General features: G+C 37.9%; 1 protein-coding gene across 5 annotated transcripts in view; it reads right to left on the minus strand.

The window, feature by feature from the left end:
• Positions 1-23008, minus strand: part of RPS6KA6 (ribosomal protein S6 kinase A6) — a 142157-nt gene that overhangs the window by 43041 nt on the left and 76108 nt on the right. For all 5 annotated transcript variants that reach the window (XR_006353889.1, XR_006353888.1, XM_043973941.1 and 2 more), the window contains exons 14-20: positions 22067-22191; positions 21202-21327; positions 20535-20624; positions 19767-19925; positions 14168-14329; positions 11054-11130; positions 8104-8221 (exon numbers count right to left, since the gene is read on the minus strand). Coding sequence is in view for 3 of the 5 variants with exons in the window: in XM_043973941.1 (XP_043829876.1) it covers positions 8104-8221; positions 11054-11130; positions 14168-14329; positions 19767-19925; positions 20535-20624; positions 21202-21327; positions 22067-22191 (857 nt within the window). In the remaining 2 variants the exon portion in view is untranslated. The remainder of the gene's footprint in view (positions 1-8103; positions 8222-11053; positions 11131-14167; positions 14330-19766; positions 19926-20534; positions 20625-21201; positions 21328-22066; positions 22192-23008) is intronic.

Genomic DNA, 23008 nt, shown 5'->3' on the forward strand with positions numbered 1-23008 from the left:
AATCACAGAAAGTGAAGGTAGAAAATAAGGCAAAGACTAGAAGTTTGGTTTTAGCTCAGTCCAGAAGATGGGGTACTAAAATTTTAGAATGTTAGAGCTAAAAGAGAATTTAGGGCAGATCTAAGTCTAACACCCTCATCTGACAAATGGGAAAACTGAGGTCCAGAGAAGGGGAGAAACTTAACAAGATGATATAGCTAGGTGATAGAAATCAAGATCAGAACTCAAGTCTCAGCTCCTAGCCCTGTGCTCTTTTCACTACATCCTAGTTACAGAAATGGGAAATCTACTCTGGTTCACATTGGCCCTGGGTCACCCCGACCCTAAAAGACCCCAAAGTGACTAAGCCCAGTTCTAAAGTTGCTCTTAGGGCTTTGCATACTCTTGGGTGGGACCCCACAATAAGAGCTAGAAGGGACCTTGGCAGTCATTTAAACCATTCTATAGATGAGGAAACGGGCCTTCTGCCACTTTCTCCTCCTTCACCCATCTCACATAATGAAGTAGCCTTACTCTATTAGAGGCTAACCCTTCTATTTGTTTAAACAATCTTATTACATCTCCTCTCCTCCAACAGATTGCCCCCTCTGTCATTTCCACTCTTTCACTTCTTTTCAATCCCTCCCTAATGGCTCCTTCCCTACCACCTACAAACATGCCTATGTCTCTCCCATCCTGAAAAAACTGCTCTCTCCACAGTTCCTAAAGATAGCTTAGTTGCCAAATACAATGGGCTTTTCTCAAAGGTCATTCACCTTAACCTCTCTGAAGCCTTTGACGCTGTTGACCAGCCACTCCTTGACACTCTTTTTCTTCTCTCTAAGTTTTTAGGACACCCTTCTCTCTCTCTCCCCTCTCCCCTCCGTCCCTCTGTCTCTGTCTCTGTCTCCCCTGCTTCTCCTACTATCTATTTGACTACCTTCTCTGTCTCTGCTGGATCTTCCTCCAGATCACGACCTCTAATAATTGGTGTCCCTCAGGGTTCTGTCCCGGGTCCTCTTCTCTTCTTCCTCTTTACCATTTCACAGGTGATCGCACTTGATCAGCTCCACTGGATTATCATTTCGATGCTGACACTTCTCAAATCTATCTATCCTACTCTAATCTCTAATCTTCCAACTTCTTTTCAGACATCTTGAACTGGGTGTCCAGTACACATCTTAAACTCATTACGTCCCAAAACAGAACTCTCCCCCTAACCCTGCCCCCACCTCCTACCTTCCCTATTACTGTAGAGGGTAAAAGTCCCTCAGGCTCACAACCTAGGAGCCATCCTGGACCTCACTATCTCTCACCTCCCCATATCCAAGATGTTGCCAAGGCCTGTCAATTATATCTTTGCAACATCTCTTGAATATGGCCCCTTCTCTCCTTTGATACTGCTACTACACTGGTGCAGATGCTCATTTCCACATGCCTGGATTATTGCAATAGCTACTAGTGGGGCTGCCTACCTCCAGTCTCTCCCTACTCCAAGGCAGGATTTGAATCCAAGTCTTCCTTATTCCAAGTACAATACTCTATCCATTATACCATGTTACATCAGGATAGATCTGGATGGTTTCAACATATCTGTAACAGAAATAGATCCCTGAGCCTAACTTGGAGTTGGAGACCGAAACGTCTGTAGATTAGAATGAAAACACAAAGGCCCAAATTTAATAGGCACCACCTGTCAGAAACAAACCAGTGTCTGAGGGTAGGGCAGGTGAGTGTGCAGTTAACTTGCAGAATTTTCCTTATTACCCTAAAAGTAGTCTTATGGTGCTAACCACTTGTATACATGATATTTTCATTCACATATCTGTCACTGTTTGACATCCTCATGAAACTTGATAAGCAGGCAGTGGTCACTTAGTACTTATTCAGAAAGTACTACCATCAACCCAAGAGGTTTTCCTCCAGATTTTTACACAGGAAAGAATATTTGGTTTTATTGAGTGAAGAAACTAAGAATAGTTAGTGCAGGAAGGAAATAATTATTTTTAAGTCAAAATTTGGTTAGGTATCTACAATTAATATACTTTTTATAAGTGTCCCACAGGAGCCTTGGTAGACAATGAACAGTCATAAAACCTAGTCAATTAATATCTGGAAATAAGGATTGATTTTTCAACAGCAAAGTGGTTTCTCCTGAGGTGTGGTACAAAAAATAACTAATAAATGTTGCCATCTCCGGAACTCTTACATGATTCTATGGTCAATATTTGTTCACTTGGAAAGGTTTGAATAGAATACTCTTTAGTTTATGATAAATGTCTTTACAGCAGAAATTTAATACAAAGTTTTATAACTTTCTTCTACAGAGTTCAAAGTACTTTATATGGAATCTCATTAATCTTATAATTCTTCAGTATTTCTTTCAAATAAGAAGTGTTTTCCTTGAAAGAGTGGTAAGATGAAGACAAATAACAAAAGTGTCATTAACTTAATATTCACTGAATTTTCATAATAGCTGAGATTAGAGGAAAATGAGCTCATTCCTGGGTCACAAAACAAAATCTGTCACCTCCATATGAATATTTTTCAGTTTTGCAGAGTGGTCTTGGCAGAGCTGATTATGAAAAAGAAAGGTTATAAGATTGTATTCACTGTATGAGATAATCAATGGGGAAGCCATCTGGAAGATACATTGAGAAGAAAACCATTACTAACTCCAAGTCATTAAACTTAATTCAACATGATTCTTGGAATTTAGTTATTCTTATATTAAATCAAAGTCAAGAAAACCCCAAGTATCTAGACTGAATGTGAGAAACTATCACCTTAGCTATACTGTTCAAAGTACTGAAAGAGTTATAATTTTATTTGTAAACTGGTATGATCAACTGGGAAATTAATCACTTAGGGTCCTAACACTTCTACTGCCTACTTTAATCTTTGAATTATTAATCATTATTCCAATTTGTGACTACCAACAGGAGGACACTACATTTGAATTTTCACAAAGCCCTTACAACTCGAGGTTTGGGCATTTGCTCTCAAATGCCCAAACATACATTTCATACATTGACTATATAAGCCAGACACTGTGCACCTTGATTCCAGACAAATGTACATGATCGTTCTTCATAAACAGAATTCTTACATCAAAACAAATTTTCTAAGCTAGTTTCCCAGCTGGGTTTAACTAAGCTCAGAAGATTTTGGTAGCTGGTAGAAGAACCTGTTGAATGCTGGGGGTTTACAGAAAGTACCACGAGGACTTCATAATGACCTATCAATGTCGCCTGGAAATGGCCAAGTAACATAGAAAATGCCAGAATAAGGCTTGTAAAAGCCTCTAGTTTATGTAAATTGTATACTGTAGAAACTAAATAGGACAATATAAAAGGCTTTGCTTTGTTCGAATCTTTTACTACTTGGATACCAAAGTTGAAAATGCTAAATTTTTTAAGGACTTAAGTTCTATCTAGAACTAGAAAAAACATTGGAGTAAATGTTTAAAACCTGACTAATTTTGACTCTATCAATTTAGTCATTCAAATAAGGAACTGGACTGACATTTATCTTTCTTCTTCTCATCTATATAGCAGGTACAAATGACTTCAGGAAAACATTAAAGTGTTTAGGAAAAGTATGTCCCAAAACTTTTGAAGTAGCATTTTCATACACTTGATGGACTCATTGTAAATTATACTCCCATAATGACTACTGGGAGGCAATACTTAGTCACCTTATATAACTGAAATAATAAGTATGGTTTTTTAAAATTTTCTAAAATTCCTTGAGAATAGGGATTTGCCTTCTTCTTGGTATCTGTATGCCAAGTACAGTGCCTAGTATCCAGGAGGCACTGCAAATACAAAGAATGAAACAATCTATACTTGCAAGGCCCTTATCTTCTAATAGGGGAGAAAAACACACCTAAAATCTATATGGAATAAATAGAACATTAATTAATATATATACATATACCTCTCTCTCTCTCCATATATATATATATATGTATATATATATGTGTATATATATATGTGTATATATATATATATATAAATAAGACAAGGTGGGAGGAATGAGAAAAGATTACCCAGAAGGTGGGCCCTGAGCTGCATCTTAAAAGAAGAGAGGCACTCACTGAGATAGAGGTAAGGAGGGAGTGCATGCCAGGCACAGGGACTGGCCAGTGAGAAGATACTGGGAGGGGAAATGAGAAGGTACTGAGAGGGGTGTCCTCTGTAAAGAAAAGAGAGGCCATTCTGGCTGGGTGGTAGAGTGTGGGAAGGAGACTAATGTTAAATGAGGCTGAAAAGCTAGGTCAGCGACAGGCTGTGTGAAACTTTGAAGGCTAAATAGTTTATTTTTAACCTAGAAGCAATGGTATTTGGCTTCCATTTCATTCAGGTTAATAAAGTATTTTCATCCATTCCTTTGATTCCATGCTTTCCTTCCCTGACTTTATGAAAAGACTTTGCCAATTCATACAGATCTTCTCCACCAGCCTCCATTGCCACTATTCCTCTACTCTCCCCAAAACACTTTCCACCTGTGCTCAAGTGTGTTGTAGAAAGCATTCTAGATCTTTCAGAAAAGTTCATGAAGAACTCTCTTCTCAGACAGAGGAAGATGACAAAAGCTGCTTAAGTCACTAGCAGAAGCACTGCTAAAAGTAATACTACTCTATGTTAATATATGTAAAATCATTTAAATCAGCTTGGAGATAAAAAGCTGAAGGCAGGAGAGCTGTATGACTCTTCATTCATTCTCCCCTCCCTTCAATAAAGACTTATTGAGTGCCTATTCTTTATGAAGCAATCATGTCTTTAAGATTAAGTGGTGATTCTCTTTATGCTGCTTGGAGAGACCCTAGCTATCTTGGAGTGGGTGGGAGTGGTGGGCCTTACAGTGTTTCCCTCCCTTCCCTGCTTCCTTCAGGAAGAGGGGAAAAGTTGCTCCGAGAAAGGAGCTGGGAGTGTCTTTTTAAACACAGCAGTCCCAGGAATAATTCTCTAAGCTAAAGTACCCACACATTGTCTTTCAAGATCATCATTCATAGCCTTCCTCAATTCCTTGCTATAACATCAACAAAACACTCCTAAGGAATAATGATTAAGCTTAAATTCTTTTAAAAAATAAAACCCCCTGGGGTCAGCTAGGTGAAGCAGTGGATAAAGCACCGGCCCTGGATTCAGGAGGACCTTAGTTCAAATCCGACCTCAGACACTTGACACTTACTAGCCATGTGACCCTGGGCAAGTCACTTAACCCTCACTGGTCCAACCCCCCCCCCAAAAAAAAAACCCAAACCTATAATATTACTAGTTACTTCCCACTCAAAACAATGAGTAATCAATATGTAGATTCTACTGATAAATAGGTCTGTATATTTTCTAAAAATAAATTGACACTAGAAAAAACAACTAGGAAGGAACAGTTAGAACCAAATGTGGAACAATCGATTGGTTTAATATCGAATAAGGAGTACAAGAAGGCTGCTTACTGTCACCTTATTTATTTAACTTATATACAGAATACATTGTGCGAAAGGCCAGGCTAAATGAATCAAATGCTAGAATTAAAGTTCCCAGGAGAAATATCAATAACCTCAGATATGCGGCAGAAAGTACCGAGGAATTAAGAAGTCTCGTGATATGGGCGAAAGAGGAGAGTGGACAATACAACGTGGCCTGAAGCCACCACTAAGCCCCCCTTATCACACTGTCCTATCTTAGCAGTACTTTAGGAGTTTGAGCCCTCAGGGGAAGATAAAACTCGATGCCTACTTTGTTGTCTTTGTATCACCAAAGGCCTTGTACCTAACAGGTATAAAAGTAAATGTGTATAGAATCAAATGTTTGTAAAATAGTAACTAAAGTTGTTACATTGCATTAGTGGATTAGGGGTTTACAGAGTATCTGATGCATCAAAAACATAAAAACCCCCCTAAGATCTTGGCAAGTGGTCCCATCACTTCCTGGCAAAGAAAGGGAGAAGAAATGGAAACAGTGCCAGATTTTATATTCTAAGGCTCAAGGATCACTGCAGATGGCAACTACAGCCATGAAACTAAAAGGTATGGCAAATCTGGTCATCATACTAAAAAGCAAGGACATCCCCTTGACGTCAAAGGTCAGTATAGTCAAAGCTATAGTTTTTCCAGTAGCAATGTATGACTGTGAGAGTCTGACTTTAAGGAAAGCTGAGCACCAAAGAATAGATGCTTTCAAACTGTGGTACTAGAAAAGAAGAGTCCCTTTGACAGCAAGGAGGTCAAATCAGTCGCTACTTAAAGAAATTAATTCAGGCTACTCCCTGGAAGGTCAAATCCTGAAGCTGAAATTGAAGCTGAAACACTCTGGTTACATAATGAGAAGACAGGTCTCTTTGGAATAGCCCCTGATGATTGGAAAGATGGAAGGCAAATGGAAAAGGAGACGGCAGAGGATGAGATAGATAGTGTCATGGAAGCAACACACATGAACTTGGACAGACTTCCTGAGAGAGCAGAGGCTCAGGGTGCTACAATCCATGGAATCACAAAGAATCAGAGATGAATGAATGAGCAAACAACAAGAAAAGGCAACTATCAAGAATAATATAAGGAGGGGGAAATATCAATCCTATTTCAAAATAAGCTCTTCCTCCAAGTTGAGTTTGCCTGGCTAATTATACTTGGCCCAGCTAGTACTGAAAGGTGTGCTTACATTCCATATGATCCAGTAAGCAGGCAATATGACCCAGAACTGTGGCAGGCCAAAACCAGCCTGGATTACAATGTAATTATGATCCACACATGGTCAATCTGCATTTCAGTCCCGAAATATGGGCAGAAAAAGCATCAGATACTCTGTAAACCCCTAATCCACTAAGACAATTTAACAAATTTAGTTACTAGTTTACAACATTTGATTCCACAAACATTTACTTTGGTACCTATTAGGTGCAAGGCCTTTGGCGATACAAAGACAACAAAGTAGGCACGGAGTTTATCTTCCACCAGAGGGCTCAAACTCCTAAACTACTCGTACAATAGGAAAAGTAAGAGGGGCTTAGTGGTGATAAAGATTAGCAAAGGCTACATTGTAGAAAGAAGACATGCAAGCCGGCTCTTGGAAGAAGTTAGATACAAACAAGCAGAGGTCAGGAGAGAGGATTTAAGAGACAGGGAACAAGTCTGTCCAAAGGCCCAGAAGTGACAGATGGGATATCAAGTTTGGGGAATAGCCAGTAGGCCAGTTTGACTTCAGGGTATGTAGGAGTCAGATTTTAAAGGCCCTCAAGTTCCACGGAGAGGTGTGTTTATTTCATCCTGGAGGCAAATCAAAAGGCACTGAAGATTTTTGAGCAGGGAAATGACATGCTGACATCTGTTTTAGGAATATTAATTTGGCAGCTGCAGGAAGTCTCTATGGAGAGGTGAGAGGCTAGAAGTAGAAAGTCCAATTAAGAGGCTAAGCAAATAGTCCAGGAGATGAGGGCTTGCATCAGGGTGGTAGCAGTGTCAAAGAAGAGAAGGGAAAATATCTAAGAGATGTTGCAGGCCTCAGCAACAGCTTGGACATGGACTGGTGAGAGATAGTGAGGAATCAAGGATGACTCCTAGACTTCAAGCCTGACGGATGGGAGGATAATGTTGCCTTCTACAGTAATAGGGAAGTTAGGAGGTGGGGGGGAGGTTTAGGGGAAAGACAATGAGCTGTTTTGGACACAGTGAATTTGAGAAATCTACTGGACAGATAGTTTGAGATGTCTGAAAGGCAATTGGAGATGGGAGGTTGGAGGTCAACAGAGAGCTTGGGGCAGGATAAATAGATTAGAGAATGCCAGCATAAAGATGGGAAGTAATTAAATCCCTGAGAGCTGATGAGATCATCAAGTGAGGGCAGAAAAAGAAGAGAAGAGGGCCTAGGACAGAACCCTGAAGGACACCTAATATAACCATAGGAAATTGAGAAGGAGTGGTCAGTGAGGTAAGAGGAGACCCAGGAGAGGGACAGGGACTGTTTGTCATTTGTATTTGTATCCACAATGCTTAGCACAGTGCTTGACACATTAGTAAGTGCTTAAGAAATGCTCATACTTTTATTCATTCATTTAAAATACTTCAGTAGCCCACAATATATTTGCAGGCCTTAAAAATGTTATAACAAAACATATTTACACCTTTGCTGCATCTGAAACAGTGTCCCAGTTTCCACCACTTAGAGAGAATTTTCCACTACCTATCCGTAACAGGATTTCTTCAGGAGTATCATTGGGACCATTAGCAAAAGGCGTATAGCTATAAAACAAACAAAAAAAGAACATGCATTTTAGGAGGCAGTAAAAGATTACATATATAATAAATCTAATAAAAAAGATGAATATAAGACTTCAGGAAAAAAGTCACTGAAGAATGAAGGTTATCTTCCTAATACTCAATTTTATTACTGCCCATATCTTTTTTCATCACAGTTAATAGAACACAACATTAGAGGCATTACCAAAATATTCTGCACATAGTTCTTGTTGCTGTTGCTGTTCAGTCATTTTTAGTCCTGCCCGATTCTTCATGACCCCATTTGGGGTTTTCTTGGCAGATATACTGGAGTGGTTTGCCATTTCCTTCCCCTTACTAAACGTTTGCTGTATTATCAATTAACAAGAACATTTAATCTGCACCTATAGGGGCTTATGCATTTTGAGATCACCAATCTAACTTTTAGTGTAGAACTCTTAGTTTAAAACCAAACCAGAAGACAATGCCAACGTTGTAATTTTCCCCCAAGAACTTATTACCAAACCACATATCCTAACCAGAACAAAGTTTGTATTTTGCATATATTCAGTGATATATAACTTTAAATAAATGGATCCTCATTCAAGTAAAACATCTTAATGATAATTTGTAAGAGAAGCACTATTTAAATTTAGGGTTAAACTAGTTCAGAAACTGAAAAAAATAGAGCTCTCTCAATTCAGCACCTTTTTGTTGACACCTTGCAGGGGAAACACCATAAGAGGCTGCATACCTTAATTTGGAAACTGTTTTCTACATATGAATTAAAAGACATGATACATACCCAGAGGAAAGAAAATCTGCACATGAATTTGACATTACTTGATTTTTTAAAAAATCTCATAAACTGGTACTTTCTTTGATTTTTTTTAAGGTCTACCTCTGCCCCATCCTGTCTGTGTGACCCTGGGCCCTCTCAGTGCCTCAGCCAGCTCTCTTAAGGCAGTAAATTGCAGAGAAGAGGCTTATCTGCATTGGTAGAGGAAGATTCCTCAATGTACTCTGCTATACCAATGAAAGCCCAGGTCTTCTCACACCGCCCTGCCCCAATCCATGGAATTCTTTGGAAGTTACCTTTTACGGGGAAAAGGAACAACAAATGGGTATACCAGTATCTAAGCAGATGGTGATGCAGCCACTCTTTAGGTCTGACAAAAATGATCTATGTTTACAAAAAAAGAAAAGGTGGGGGCAAATTTTCTATAATTAGTGTTAAAAGATTGAATTAACTGATGTTCCATCTAATATTGGTCAACTGTGGACAAAAATAAATTGAAACCTAAATGTTTTTCCCAACCATGGAATAGATAATGTGTTTGATTTTAAGCTAGAAATAATAATCTAGGGATAGAAAACTTTGATGCTGATCGCTCATTCTGAATAGTTTGTTTTGGCACACCAAGTCTGACATGCAGCCTTTCACTAGTGCACCTACTAAATTTATTGATAAGCACTTTACTGAGGTTTGTATAATGATTTTTATGCAAATCTACAATGATTTTTAAATACAAGTTCATGGCAAACTCTCTATGTTGATAATTATAAAACACTTTCAAGTCATACTTTTTATATGAAAGAAGTGCTTATAGTACATCTGCTACATCCCCAGTATTATATTCCAATTGCTCTAAATATACTTTTTTTGTAGGGCAATGAGAGTTAAGTGACTTGCCCAGGGTTACACAGGTAGTAAGTATCAACTGTCTGGGGCCAGATTTGAACTCAGGTCCTCCTGAATCCAGGGTTGGTGCTTTATCCACTGTGCCACCTAGCTGCCCCCTAAATATACTTTTTTTTTTTTTAAAGTGAGGCAATTGGGGTTAAGTGACTTGCCTAGGGTCACACAGCTAGTACCTGTTAAGTGTCTGAGGCCGGATTTGAACTCAGGTACTCCTGACTCCAGGGCCAGTGCTCTATCCACTGTGCCACCTAGCTGCCCTCTAAATATAATTTTTAAAACGAGTCACATCTCAATATATTATTATGATATTCCCCTATCTTTATATATCATAAGCCCTGTGAGTTCCTCCATTAGACTCTAGGCTCTTCCAGGGCAGGGATTATCTTTTGCCTTTCCTTGTATCCACAGTGCTTGGCACATAGTAGGTGCTTAATAAATGCTTACTGACTCACTAAATTAGGGGTTATTTCCCCACTAAGGTTCTCTCAGAACAAACTTGACAGAAAAATTGTTTTTACTTCTAAACAAACCTCAAAAGAGGACTCGTTCAGGGCCACAAGACAAATGTGTTATCAGTGGCATATTGCCAATGTTAACATCAGCAACTGTTATCACACTTCAAATATCTCTGGCATTTTATTAAGTTCTTTCAAAACAGGCAGAGGTCTCAGTTTAAACTGATATAAGTTATTTGGTGATCTTATCAAGTGTCCCTTCTGTATTATTAAGGGTATTATATGTTTCATTTCTAGGCCTTAGTGATGACTCAGCAGCAACAAAGTGGTTATACTTCTTGCTTACACATGCTACTTCTTTTCTTATCAAATATTACTTTTGCAAAGTTTTTAAAAATAGACTACAGTATTAAATTAATATTAGATCCTAAAAAGAATTTTAATTTGAAAATATCCTTTTGTTCAAAGGCTGAAATTTTGGGGTTGATCAAAGTATCATGAAATGACTGTAAATGGACAAGTATAGTATACAGTATAGCTATCTAATCAATAAGGTCCATTACGACACATAAGGTCCATTAGGACTCATAACAATTTTGAAAGAGAAAGTGTAGAATCTTTGATAAATTAAAACCATCCTTTCCTAGGACTATTTTCATCCCACAAAATAATGGTGAGTGAGGCCTGAATGTTTCTTACCCAGCCAGCATTGTATAAAACAGGACACCCAAACTCCAAATATCACAAGCAGCATCATAACCTTGCCTCATGAGAACCTACGAAACACAAATTAGAGGTACAGAGAAACGTTACAGGTGTTAACTGTGGATTAAAAATTCAATAAATTCAAATAGTTATTTTTTGTTTTTTAGCCAAGTCAAGTTGAATGACTTCCTGAACCAGAGGTATTAGTGATCCTGTAGAGGAAACACAGAAATGATGTTTGGCTAGATGTAAGGAGCTCTGGGCTCTGGTGCCAGTTGGTTAACCTTGAGCAAGTTCCTCATCTTCTGTGAGCCTTAGTTCCCTCATCATTTAAATGGTCTCTAGAACCTTCTAGGTGCAAAGTCTGTGATCACGATCACTTAAGGTCTTTTTGATTTTGAGTAAATCTTCACTGAATGTTGTTTCAGCACTTGTGTGAGTTTGTGTGTGTGCACATGGGCAAGTACTTTCTTAAGAGCTAGAGGGGGAGGAGCAGTTGTAAAATCAAAAAAAGAGCTATATGGCATGGCCCTGGCTGAGTGAGCTGAGATACACCTACTTATGAAATGTTAAATAATAGAAGGAGCCCAATAATAATAGAAGGCAATACAAGAAATGCCACAAGACAGTACATAATCAGTATGAAAGCATGAAGGAATTTGGTTTATGTTTTGCAACAATTTCTTGGGAAAAAAGATTCTATTTAGGCCACGAATACATAGTGTCTTAATTGGGAATGTCACAACTTTTTGAAATTGGGGACAGTATTCATTCGATCAAATAATAACCAAACAGCATATTAACTTGCAAGTTTCCTATGAAATGAGCGTAAGTTTAAAAGTGTGTGAGAAAAAAAAAAACAAGGAAATGAAACAGTCATATTATTTTCACTTAGAAAAATTAGTCCACTGCTAAAGCCTCCAGGCATATGGACAAAGTAGAAGAATTATTAATGCATTAACACAGAATTGCATAACAGCATAAAGTTTTCATAAAAAGACTAAAAATCATATTTGGCTTTGACAGTTGCCAGACATGAGTAAGTATATAACTACCGAGTAATCCAAGATTAAAGTGTGTTTTCAGTCAGAAATTTCAAAAACAAAATGCAAATTTAAATAGCTGAGGAGGCTTGCAACTTGTGTAATTGACTCTCACAAATAATACAAATAGGGATTCTAGAGCCAGATAAGAAGGCACTGCTATACAGCCTTCCTATCAGTCATAGCAAATCTCACCCCCTCACTTATCTGAAGAAAGAAATTAAGAATGATCTGGATTAAGGAGCATGAAGGACCTTGCTATCATATCAGGGCTGTCAAAAGGATGGAAGAGGATCTGATCTGTAATGAAGGCAATGGAGAAATATGAGTATTAATAAAATTTCTCTCATTTATCTAAGGTTTGCCCAGAGCTTCAGCATACATTATCTCATTTGATCCTTTCAATAGAAACCCTGTGAAACGAGGGTCGTTATTAATCCCATTATACAGATGAGGAGACTGAGTTCAAAGAGGTTTAGTGACCAGTCTGGCAATAAAGTATCTCTGGTGGGATATGAATCCAAGTCTTCCTCCTCCAAGCAGAGAACTCTATTCACTATGTCAATGAGTCTTTTCTAGTCAATTTCTTTCCTTGATGTAGCGTTTTAAGATTGGCAAAGTGTTTTCTTCACAACAACCTGATGATCCAGGTGGTGAATCCTTACTCCTGTTTTGTAGGTGAAGGGACAAGTGAGGCACAGCAAGGTAAAATGACTTGCTCAGAAGTGAACCCCAGCCTCAGGGCTTCTGGTTCTCCATCCAGTCCTCTCTGTCCTGCCCCACAATTGTTTCTTTGCCTCCAACATGTCTTCCCTTGCCCTTTTCCTAGCTCACTAGATAGGAGGAGGGAAATCAATCGGCAAGTTACCCCTAGCACTCCCTTCATCCTGCTCGTGTACAGAAGGAAGGCTTATGTTATCTCTTCATGAGGGTCAAGGATTTCAAATATTGTTCTACACTAAGAAAAAAGGGGTATGGAATTCAACTCAACAAATATTTATGGAACACCTCTTGGACAATGTGGGGCAAGGAAGGAGTATAGGAGGCACCACTTTGCTGCGTATGTGCTCACATTCACCAGGTAACAAGCTAAACAGACAAAGAGAGAAATCAGGGATGTTGAAGCCCGGGTCTAGTAGCACTGCTGCTGCCACTCCTCTGCTCCAGCACATCCTATGCTTGCTGCCCCTCCTCCATATACAACAGGCATAGGAAAAACTTCGGCACCAGGCATGGTGGGGCTAAGAGTAGTTGGGGCGGGGCAGCTAGGTGGCACAGTGGATAGAGCACCAGCCCTGGAGTCAGGAGGACCTGAGTTCAAATCCAGCCTCAGACACTTAACACTTACTAGCTGTGTGACCCTGGGCAAGTCACTTAACCCCAACTGCCTCACTAAAAAAAAAAAAAAAAGAGTAGTTGGGGCTCAATTCTAGGTAATCTAAAGTTGATACATGTGCATCTACTCAACTATCTATGCTGCTCTCTCCTCTCATGCTCACCTTCCTAAGGTGTGAGAGAAAATGAAGACAGTTATTCATATGTGAAAATCTGTATTTGGGAGGCAAAACCTTATCTTTGTGACAGAGTTCTAACTTTTGAAATTTTTTGCCAACCAAAAACTAGCCTGGGAGTCTGGACAGCTGGGTTCTAGTTCCAACTCTGCCAACTGTATGACTCTGAGAGCAAGTCATTTCACCTTTAAGGGCCTCAGTTTCCTCTTCTGTAAAAAAAAGAAGGGGGGGATATTAAATTGCTAACATTTCCCCACTGGAAACAATAATCTGTGATTCTAGAAAAGTGAAGAACTCACAGTCCAGTCTAGTCCAGTTGGTTTAGCAGACTGAAGATTTATACTGGAAGATAACATTATCTTCTCAGGTAGGTAAGATAAGATAAAAACAATTCTTATTGCATGTTATCTACCCTAAAGCGATCACATCTAACATGTTTAATTAATAGAAAAGAACAAAAAGCAGAAACTGAACAAAATGCATCCCATTGCCACATATAATTGTATTATGTGGCAAACGCAGAATTAGAAAAGAATATATGATTTGAAGGCTACCTCAGGTGCTACAAAGTTGGCAGTATAGCAAGGAGTTAAAAGAAGTCCATTTTCTCCTCGAAGTTGTTTAGCAAACCCAAAATCACAGATCCTAATTGAATCAGCATTAGTCGAGTCGTCCATATATAAAATATTACTAGGCTTAAGGTCTCGATGAACAACCTTGAAAATAAAATGAAAGACACTTTACATGTTAGCCCCAATAAAAACAAAAATTCATTCTAAATACTCTGAAAATTTCTAATTTCACCATTAACCAAGCCTGTGAGTTTCTTTTTGCAATGTGACTCTTTCACTGAGAAGTCTCAAAACTAGATTATTACCTACCACAATTTACTGAAGGCCCTAAACTCTGTGTAAACTATGCTATACACATCAATTACTGGTTTCTTCCACCTATCTCTGTTCTTAGAGCAGAAAATCTTATCTTCAGCCATCTTTGTTTGGGCTACTGCTGACCATTCTGGAACATCAACTTACACATTGAATTACAATTCAGGTGATAGCTTGTGTAATGAAAATGTTTGAAAACCACTTCTTTAGTGATACATGATGCTTTAAAAAAGTGAAAAAAAAAAGGGGGGGGCAGCTCGGGGGCACAGTGGATAAAGCACCAGCCCTAGATTCAGGAGGACCTGAGTTCAAATTGGGCTGAGACACTTGACACTTACTAGCTGTATGACCCTGGACAAGTCACTTAACCCCAATTGCCTCACCAAAAAAAAAAGTTAAAAAACCCCACACTATTCAAAACTATTATGTGTCTATGTATAGTTTATGAAAAATAAATCTTAATTTGATATCTACTATAGATTAAAAAAAACTCATACAAAAGAAGGCAGGATTTCTGCTTGAAAGAATCAACCCTAGGTTACTCACAAGTGAATTATTCATTGCAACCCATAAATTTTTGTCTGCTATCAAATCAATAGAGTCCTGGGCTCAGGAGGGAGTAAGGCCTGACAAAACAAAGGAAGAATATATATTTCTGTAGGTATGGTTCTATGACTATATTTCTAAGTCAGGTTTTAAAAAAAATAGACATAGGTATTTAGAGAATTTTAGGGCTGGTTGGAGCCTTGGAAGTTTTCTGGTTCAACCCCCTCATGTTAGTGGCAAAGCCAAGATCAGAACTTAGGTCTCATTCCTAATCCAAATGCCTTCTACCACAGTTTTGCGGCTGTTCTGTATTATTTCCCACACTACTTTCTTACATCAGTATGTATTAATCAATCAAATTTTGTCCAATTTAAAGCATTTAATCATCTGTCTTCCTTGTAAAAACTAAGCCATGATTTCTTCTCAATTTATTTCAGGATGTTCCCTATATAACTATTCCTTTCTTGATGTCAGACTTTTAATAAAATCCTTCACAAACCAAATTCCTTTAACTGACTGCATAATGGCAGGATAAGGACAGGCTTCCCACCTCCTGCTGTCATTACTACAGACACCAGGAAGAGAGATGTGGAGAGAATGAAATAATGCAGCTTCCCGACCAACAAGCAATGTGACTTCAGTCCCAATATTACTACATAAGATGGAAATGTGCCACATATGCTCTCACATAATTCTTTTATGTTTCACTTGAATTCAGAAGAGATTTAGGAAAGAATTTAAATAATAATTAGGTACAAAGCGTTATTTAACTGATTAAAAAGGAGTAAAATTAGGGCCCTCGGGCACAAAGCAGAGAATTAATAAGGCATATATGGTTCCACTAATTCCTTAACCTTTCCAATATCATGAGCTCTAATGAATATGATGCTCGTAAAGTATCTAAATGACATAAAATGTGGTAGAAATTTGAAGTTATATCATATTCTACACAAGTGGGGAAAAATAAATTTCATTCAGAACTCTGTTCCCTCAACATTCACCCCTGTGCCACCCCCCCCCCAGATTGCTAAGGAAGCAGCATGATACAGGAGAAACCCACTGTTGTTGAAGTCAGAGAGCTCTGCTTTGCCATTTACCACCTGAATGATCTCAGGCGAGTCACTTAACATTGCTAAGATTCAGTTATCTCACCCGTAAAATGGGGTGGAAGGGGCAAGAAATGGGACATGGGACTAAATCATTCTCAAGTCTCTTCCAATTCTAAAATTTTCTGATCCTATTTATACTGTCAATCCAACCATATCACTACCTGTGGCTCTTCTTTATCTATCAAATAAAGTCCAAATTCTTCAGCCTGATATTCAGGGCCTTTCCTAATGTGACCCAACCTATTTTTCCTGGTCTTATCCTCTACCACTTTCCTCCATCCATCTTATGGACTATTTATCATTCTAACTAATTCTCCACACTGAGTCATCTCTGTGCCTCGTGTCCATCTTCATTTTTGCTTGCTAAAGGGCCATTCTTCAATACCCAGTTTACATGAAGCTGCAGTGATGAAGCTTCAGAGCACATATAGGTTCTTATTTGCACTTCTCTTCTAGCACTTACTAAATAGCATGTTGTAGAATATTTATAGACATGTTTTATCTTCCTTAGGAGACCAGAAGTTCCTGACAGCCTTGCATCAAATTCAATAAATATTTTTAAATGCCTACTATGTGCCAGACACTGTGCTAAGCAATCTGGATACAAAAGAGACAAAAGACAGTCTCTGACTTCAGGGAGCTTACAATATAATAGGGAGAGACAACATGCAAACAAACATTTGCAAAGCAAGATATATACAAGATAAATAGGAAATAATTAAAAGAGAGAGTAATGGAATGAAGAGGGGATGAGGAAGGCTTCCTGTACAAGGTGAAATTTTAGTTGGGACTTAAAGGGAGCCTGGGAGGTCTGTAGTCAGAGTGGAGGAGGGAGAGTGTTGCAGGCATGGGGGACACCCAGAGAAAATGCTCAGAGCTGGAATGTCTTGTTCATGGAACAGCCAGGAGGCCAGTGTCACTGACCATCCAGTGCCTAGTGCAGTCCCTTGCATATATGTGGTGCAACAAAACTCCTTAGTTCACTTGACAAAAATAGCACCCAAAGAAATTCAGAAGAATGTGTCCTCTAAAATGCGCATCCCTAGAAGTTATCCTTTACATTATTAGCTAATTTGTGAGTTACCCAAGTACTTTGTGAACCTATTTCTATTTCAGCCTCTACAACCTTGAGGTAAAGAGCTCCACATTTACAAATAACTCTCCGAAGTCATGATTCCTCTGGTATATTCTAAAATTACCTGCCCTTTCGAATGTCAAGATTTTTTTTATCTCTAGCATTTAAAAATCTGGTAAATAAATTTCTATTTGCTCTACCTATACCATTTTACAGGTCTGAATTCCATCCCTACTTAAGTCTTCACCATTCTAGTCTCACAAGACTGAATATTTTTGGTCTCCCTTTCTGTGTAAGCTGTTATATCTCCTTTGAATATTTATTTCTGGATGTTTTGTCTCTTACAAAATACAGAGAACATAATTATACACAGTATCGCAAGTGGAAAATGACAGTTGAATACATACACATTTCTCCTTCAAAATCTTAGTGTCCAAATAGAGTATTTTTAAACAAATTAAATCACATTAATAAGATGGACAATAAAAGACTACTTCTGAGGAAGACAGAAGATATAAGGCTATCAGTGGACTAAAAGTTCTGTAATTATCGTGTCACAGAGAATTTGGAAATAAATTCAAAGAACTGTGTGTGCCACAATAAGTCAAGAGTTAAAAATAGGACCATTGAGGAAATAGAAGTTAAGACTTTAGGCATGATATATGCATTGCACTTTTGTTTCTAAGTTTACTGGTACACTAGATCAGTCAGTCAATAAACATTTATTAAATACCTACTGTGTGCCAGGAACTATGCCTAGTACTGGGGATACAAGAAAAGACAAAATAATAGTCCCTACCCTCAAGGAGCTCACAATCTGATGTGAGAGACAACAAATATGTACAACCAAACTATATATAGGATAAATAAGAAATAATTAAAAGACAGAAAGGCACTAGAATTAAGAGGGGTTGGGAAGCTTCTTCTAGAAGATGGGGTTTTAGTTGGAACTTGAAACCAGGGAAGCCAGCAGGTGATGAGGAAGAAAAGCATTATAGGCATGGAGGGCATTCAGAAAAAAATGCCCAGAGCTAAGAGATGAGTGTCTTCTTTGTGGAACAGGAGGAAGTAGACCAGTGTCATTGGACTGAAGTGTACATGGTGGCCAAATAAGATGTAAGAAGACTGGGAAGTGTGTGGGGTTGGGGGTGGGTAGAACTAGGTTATAAGGGCTTTGAACACCAAAACCAGAATTTTATATATGATACTTGGGGGGATAGGGAGGAACTGAAATGTTTTTGAGTAGGGAGATGACATAGTTGGACCTGAGCTTCAGGAAAAATCACTTTGGTGGCTGAATAGAGGATTGACTGAAGTGGGGAGACAATTTGAACAGGCAGACCCCACCCCCCAAGCAGAGGTGTGATAAGCACCTGCACTAGAAAAGCGTCAACATCAGAAGAAAGAAGGGGGAGTATTTGAGAGATATTGCAGAAGTGAAATTGACAGGACTTGGCAACAGGCTCTGTGTGTGTGTGTGTGTGTGTGTGTGTGTGTGTGTGAGAGTGTGTGTGAGAGTATGTGTGAGAGTGTGTGTGTGTGTGTGAGAGAGAGAGAGAGAGAGAGAGAGAGAGAGAGAGAGAGAGAGAGAGAGAGAGAGAGAGAGAAGAATAACACCTAGATTGTGACCCTGAGGGACTGGATGATATTGAACTCTACAGTAATAGGGAAGGTGGGGGGCAATGTTTAGGGGGACACGTTGAATTTAAGATGTCTACTGGGCATCCAGTTCAAGATATCTGAAAGGCAGTTGGAGATCAGCAGAGAGATTGAGGAAGGAGAGGTAGATCTGAGAATCATCTGTATGGAGTTGGTAATTAAATCTATGGTACCTGATGAGACCACCATGTAAAGTAGTATAGAGGGAGAAGAGAAGAGGGCCTAGGACCGAACCCCGAAGAACACCTTGGTTAAAGGGTATGACCTGAATGAAGGTTGGGCAAAAGAAACTGAGGAGTGGTCTGATAAGTAGAAGGAGAACATCTATCTCTAAATGTGTTACAAGTAGAAATGGGCTAAAGGTAGAAAAGATGTAAGCTGGACATAAGTAACTTATTGACATTTGACAGTGCAATGGTTACCAAGGAAGTTTCAACTGATTTTTTTTTGGGTAGCCAGGTAGCCCAGTGGATTGAACACTGTGCCTGGAGTCGGAAGACATAAGTTCAAATGAGGCCTTGGATACTTACTAACTGAATGACCCTAGATGAGTCACTTTACTTCTGGTTTGCCTCATCTTTTCTCATCTGTTAAATGGGGATAATAATAGCCCCTACTTCTTCCAGTGAAGATAAAATGAGATAAAAATTGTAAAGTGCTCAATACAAGTGCTTCGTACATAGTGCTATATAAACGTTAGCTATTATTATTATCATTACTATTATTACTATTTAAATTGGATACAGCCGCCTGCCTAGGAAGGTTTTCTATAGGAAGGATGACTGAGATGATCTGTCAAAGTGTCCCTTCCATCCTCTTAAGTTTATACAAATACAGCTTCCAGAATTAAATTGAATAAAATAAACTTATGACTTACTCCTTGACAGTGAAGGTAGTCAACTGTTTTAGTTATTATATATAGTACATCACTAGCCTCCCGTTCTGAAAAATACTTTTGTCTGAGAATACGATCAAGTAGTTCTCCTCCTTTCATCAATTCAGTAACAAGGTAAACATATCTACCATCATCATAGACCTGTTTGGGGAAAAAAAAGGTGATTTGGATTTTTATACTTTTACCATTAATTTCTTTTCTTTATAATTTTTTTCCAATCAATGACAATCTGCTTCTCTCCCTTCTAGTAAGAAAAACAAAACTTCTGTTTATCATCAAGGAAAATAAATGATGGCAATGGCCCCATGCACTAAAAATGTCTGAGTTTGCTTCCTGAAGCCATCACCTTTCTGTGAGGAGATGCGTGCTCTGGAACTGTAGGATTCTGTAACATTCATACAGCATAACTTGCTCAGCCACTCTCCAATAGCCTCAATTTAAATACTACTCTTGACCCTAGTTCCAAAAGATTACTCTATAAACAAAAGTGATTCACCCAATACTAGTCTACACCAATGATGTGGAGCAACAATTTGAGCAGGGCAAAAATACTGGACAGGTCCTCAATAACAGTGAATTGGCTTTTATCACTATAATCCTCAGATTCTTTCAAAAAGCTTCTATGTTGTTTTTTTGTTTTTTACAAAATCAAGTATGTTTATATTAGATCTAATACAAAATAATTCATTAAGCATTCATTTCACCAGATTGCTTAACATTCATCAGTTTTCTTTTTTAATTAATACCTACATCCTTTAAAGTGATAATGTTGGGGTGTTGTCCATAGCGCATCAAAATCTCAATTTCTTCTGAGGGGTCTCTCTTACTTTTGTCAATTATCTGAGAAATAAGATTGGGGAGAAACTCGGGTAAATGCAAGTTTTCATTTTCTTTATCATAAAAGAATCAAAAGGTATCATGAAAGCTTTTCCAATTTTAGGGATGTAGGCTTATTCTATATCCTAGAAATACCTCGAAAATAAGAGTAATCACAATATTTTTCTCCATTTGAACAAAGAAATATATTTTCCTTTTATTTTAACCTATTTCTTTTCAAAATAAGGGTATAAGTGTTGATATAATCAGTAAATAAGAAGATATGTTTTGACACAATTTCCTATTTAAAACTATTCTAAACACTGATCCAAACAATTCTTGAGTAAATGTGAGGATTACTTTTCAATCACAGTATATTATTTTTTGAAAATACCATATATTTTTAAAACAAGAATGAAAAACATTAAATTCACTATTCTTCAAAAGAAATTTTTGGTACAACCTATTCCATAATGAGATGTGAACTCAGATTCGTCTCCTTTATTTTTTCTTTCCTCCAACCACTCTGCCCCAGTAAGAACATAACTAAGGCAGATCACCCCAACTTAAAATACAGAAGAAAGAAATTTAGAGACTATACCTTAACTGCAAATTCCATGTTGGTAGCTGTGTGTATACATCGCTTGCAAACAGAATAGGAGCCAACACCAATATCCTCCTTTGGTTCATACACATCATTAAATTGTGCACTGCTTCCATGTAGTTGCTTTAAAAAAATAAGGGGAAAATTGATAATGCACTAAAAACATATTTGTCGGGGGCAGCTAGGTAGTGCAGTGGATAAAGCACTGGCCCTGGATGCAGGAGGACCTGAGTTCAAATCTGGCCTCAGACACTTAACACTTACTAGTTGTATGGCCCTGGGCAAGTCACTTAACACTCATTACCTTGCAAAAAACAAAACAAAACAAAAAACCAAAACAAAACAAAAACATATTTGTCCATCAAGGAGAATGGAAACTTGACCTCCCACAATTTTGTGGGTTTATTTCCTAACTTTGTGTTTAACAAAAACCTTAAAAATCATGCAAAAAAACCCTGAGTTTGAGGAAAGCATATGTTCACAATATAAACAACCTAAACAAATGATGAACCAAGTTTAAATTACAGACACTCTGGATTCTTTAAACAAGATTAATCAACAAACTTATAAGGCTCTAACTATGTTTCAAGGCCAAAAGTAAACAAATCACTACACTGCATGGGTCATATTGCTTATTTGGTTTTCTTTTTTTAAGAGTATTTCTTCACTTTAAAAGTATGACCATTTCTTGCCATTTCCCTCAATGCAATGAAAATCAATGAATGAATGAATAAAAATGAAATATTATAAATGGTGCCTATAATATAGGTTGGCTACTGACATACTTTAAAACTTAAGCTCTTTTTTTCCCCCAAGGAAATAATTAATCCTATAACTGGTAAAACAATTAGATGCAATTTACCTGTACTATTGGCAATATATTTGTAAGGGGAGAAATTTTCTGATCTTCTATGGTAGTAGTTGCGACAAAGCTAAATCCTTTGAAAAGCTGATGCGCATTAGCACTGGGTGGAACTCCAGGAGAATCTAGTTTTCAAACACAAAAAATTTATAAAAATTAAACATTTTTCACAGCATACAATTTTACTCTTTTTGGCTGAAGGTAAATCTTGATAAAAAATGTAATTCTACTAAAACAAAATGTATTCCATTAAAAATATATGTCATTAATATAGAAGGTTTTACTTCCTCTCTCAAACTCGCCACCACCAAAACACCAAAAAGAGTAAAGGAATTATAAGCTAAGATTAAAAAAATATATATTCACATTTCATGACCAGTCCTAGCCTTCTCCCCATCCCTTGCTCGTTCCTCTTCTAAATATTTCCTATTTAAAGATTCCTCTTGACCCTAGTTCCTAAAGACTTCTGTCTAAACCCTAGCTTCTTAAACTGTGGCCCACGACCCCATATGTCAACAGCAAAAGGTTATGAAGACCTATTTTATAAACCTATATAGCTGGGGTCACATAAAAAAATTCTCAGGCAAAAAGGGGTCGCAAATGGAAAAAGTTTAAGAAACCCTGGTCTAGACAAAAATGATTCACTAAAAGGCTTCTGGGTCCTATTTTGGGAAACACTATACTGGCCCCAAGCAATGATGGAACAACAGTTTGAGCAGGGAAGTCGCTAGTCTGGTTCTAAATAACTGGGAACTGACTTCTACCACTACAATCATCATTTTTTTTAGAAGCTTGTAACAGGTTATATACAAAAATCAGGCATCTTTACATATGATTTAACACAAAATAATCCATTAAGCATAATTATTTCACAGTCACACTTTATATCCTTCTAACTTTTATCTGGAGAGCAAAAGACTGTTTTATTAATTACTTTATTAA

Source organism: Dromiciops gliroides, chromosome X, assembly GCF_019393635.1.
Source record: "Dromiciops gliroides isolate mDroGli1 chromosome X, mDroGli1.pri, whole genome shotgun sequence".
In the NCBI taxonomy this organism is placed as follows: domain Eukaryota; kingdom Metazoa; phylum Chordata; class Mammalia; order Microbiotheria; family Microbiotheriidae; genus Dromiciops; species Dromiciops gliroides.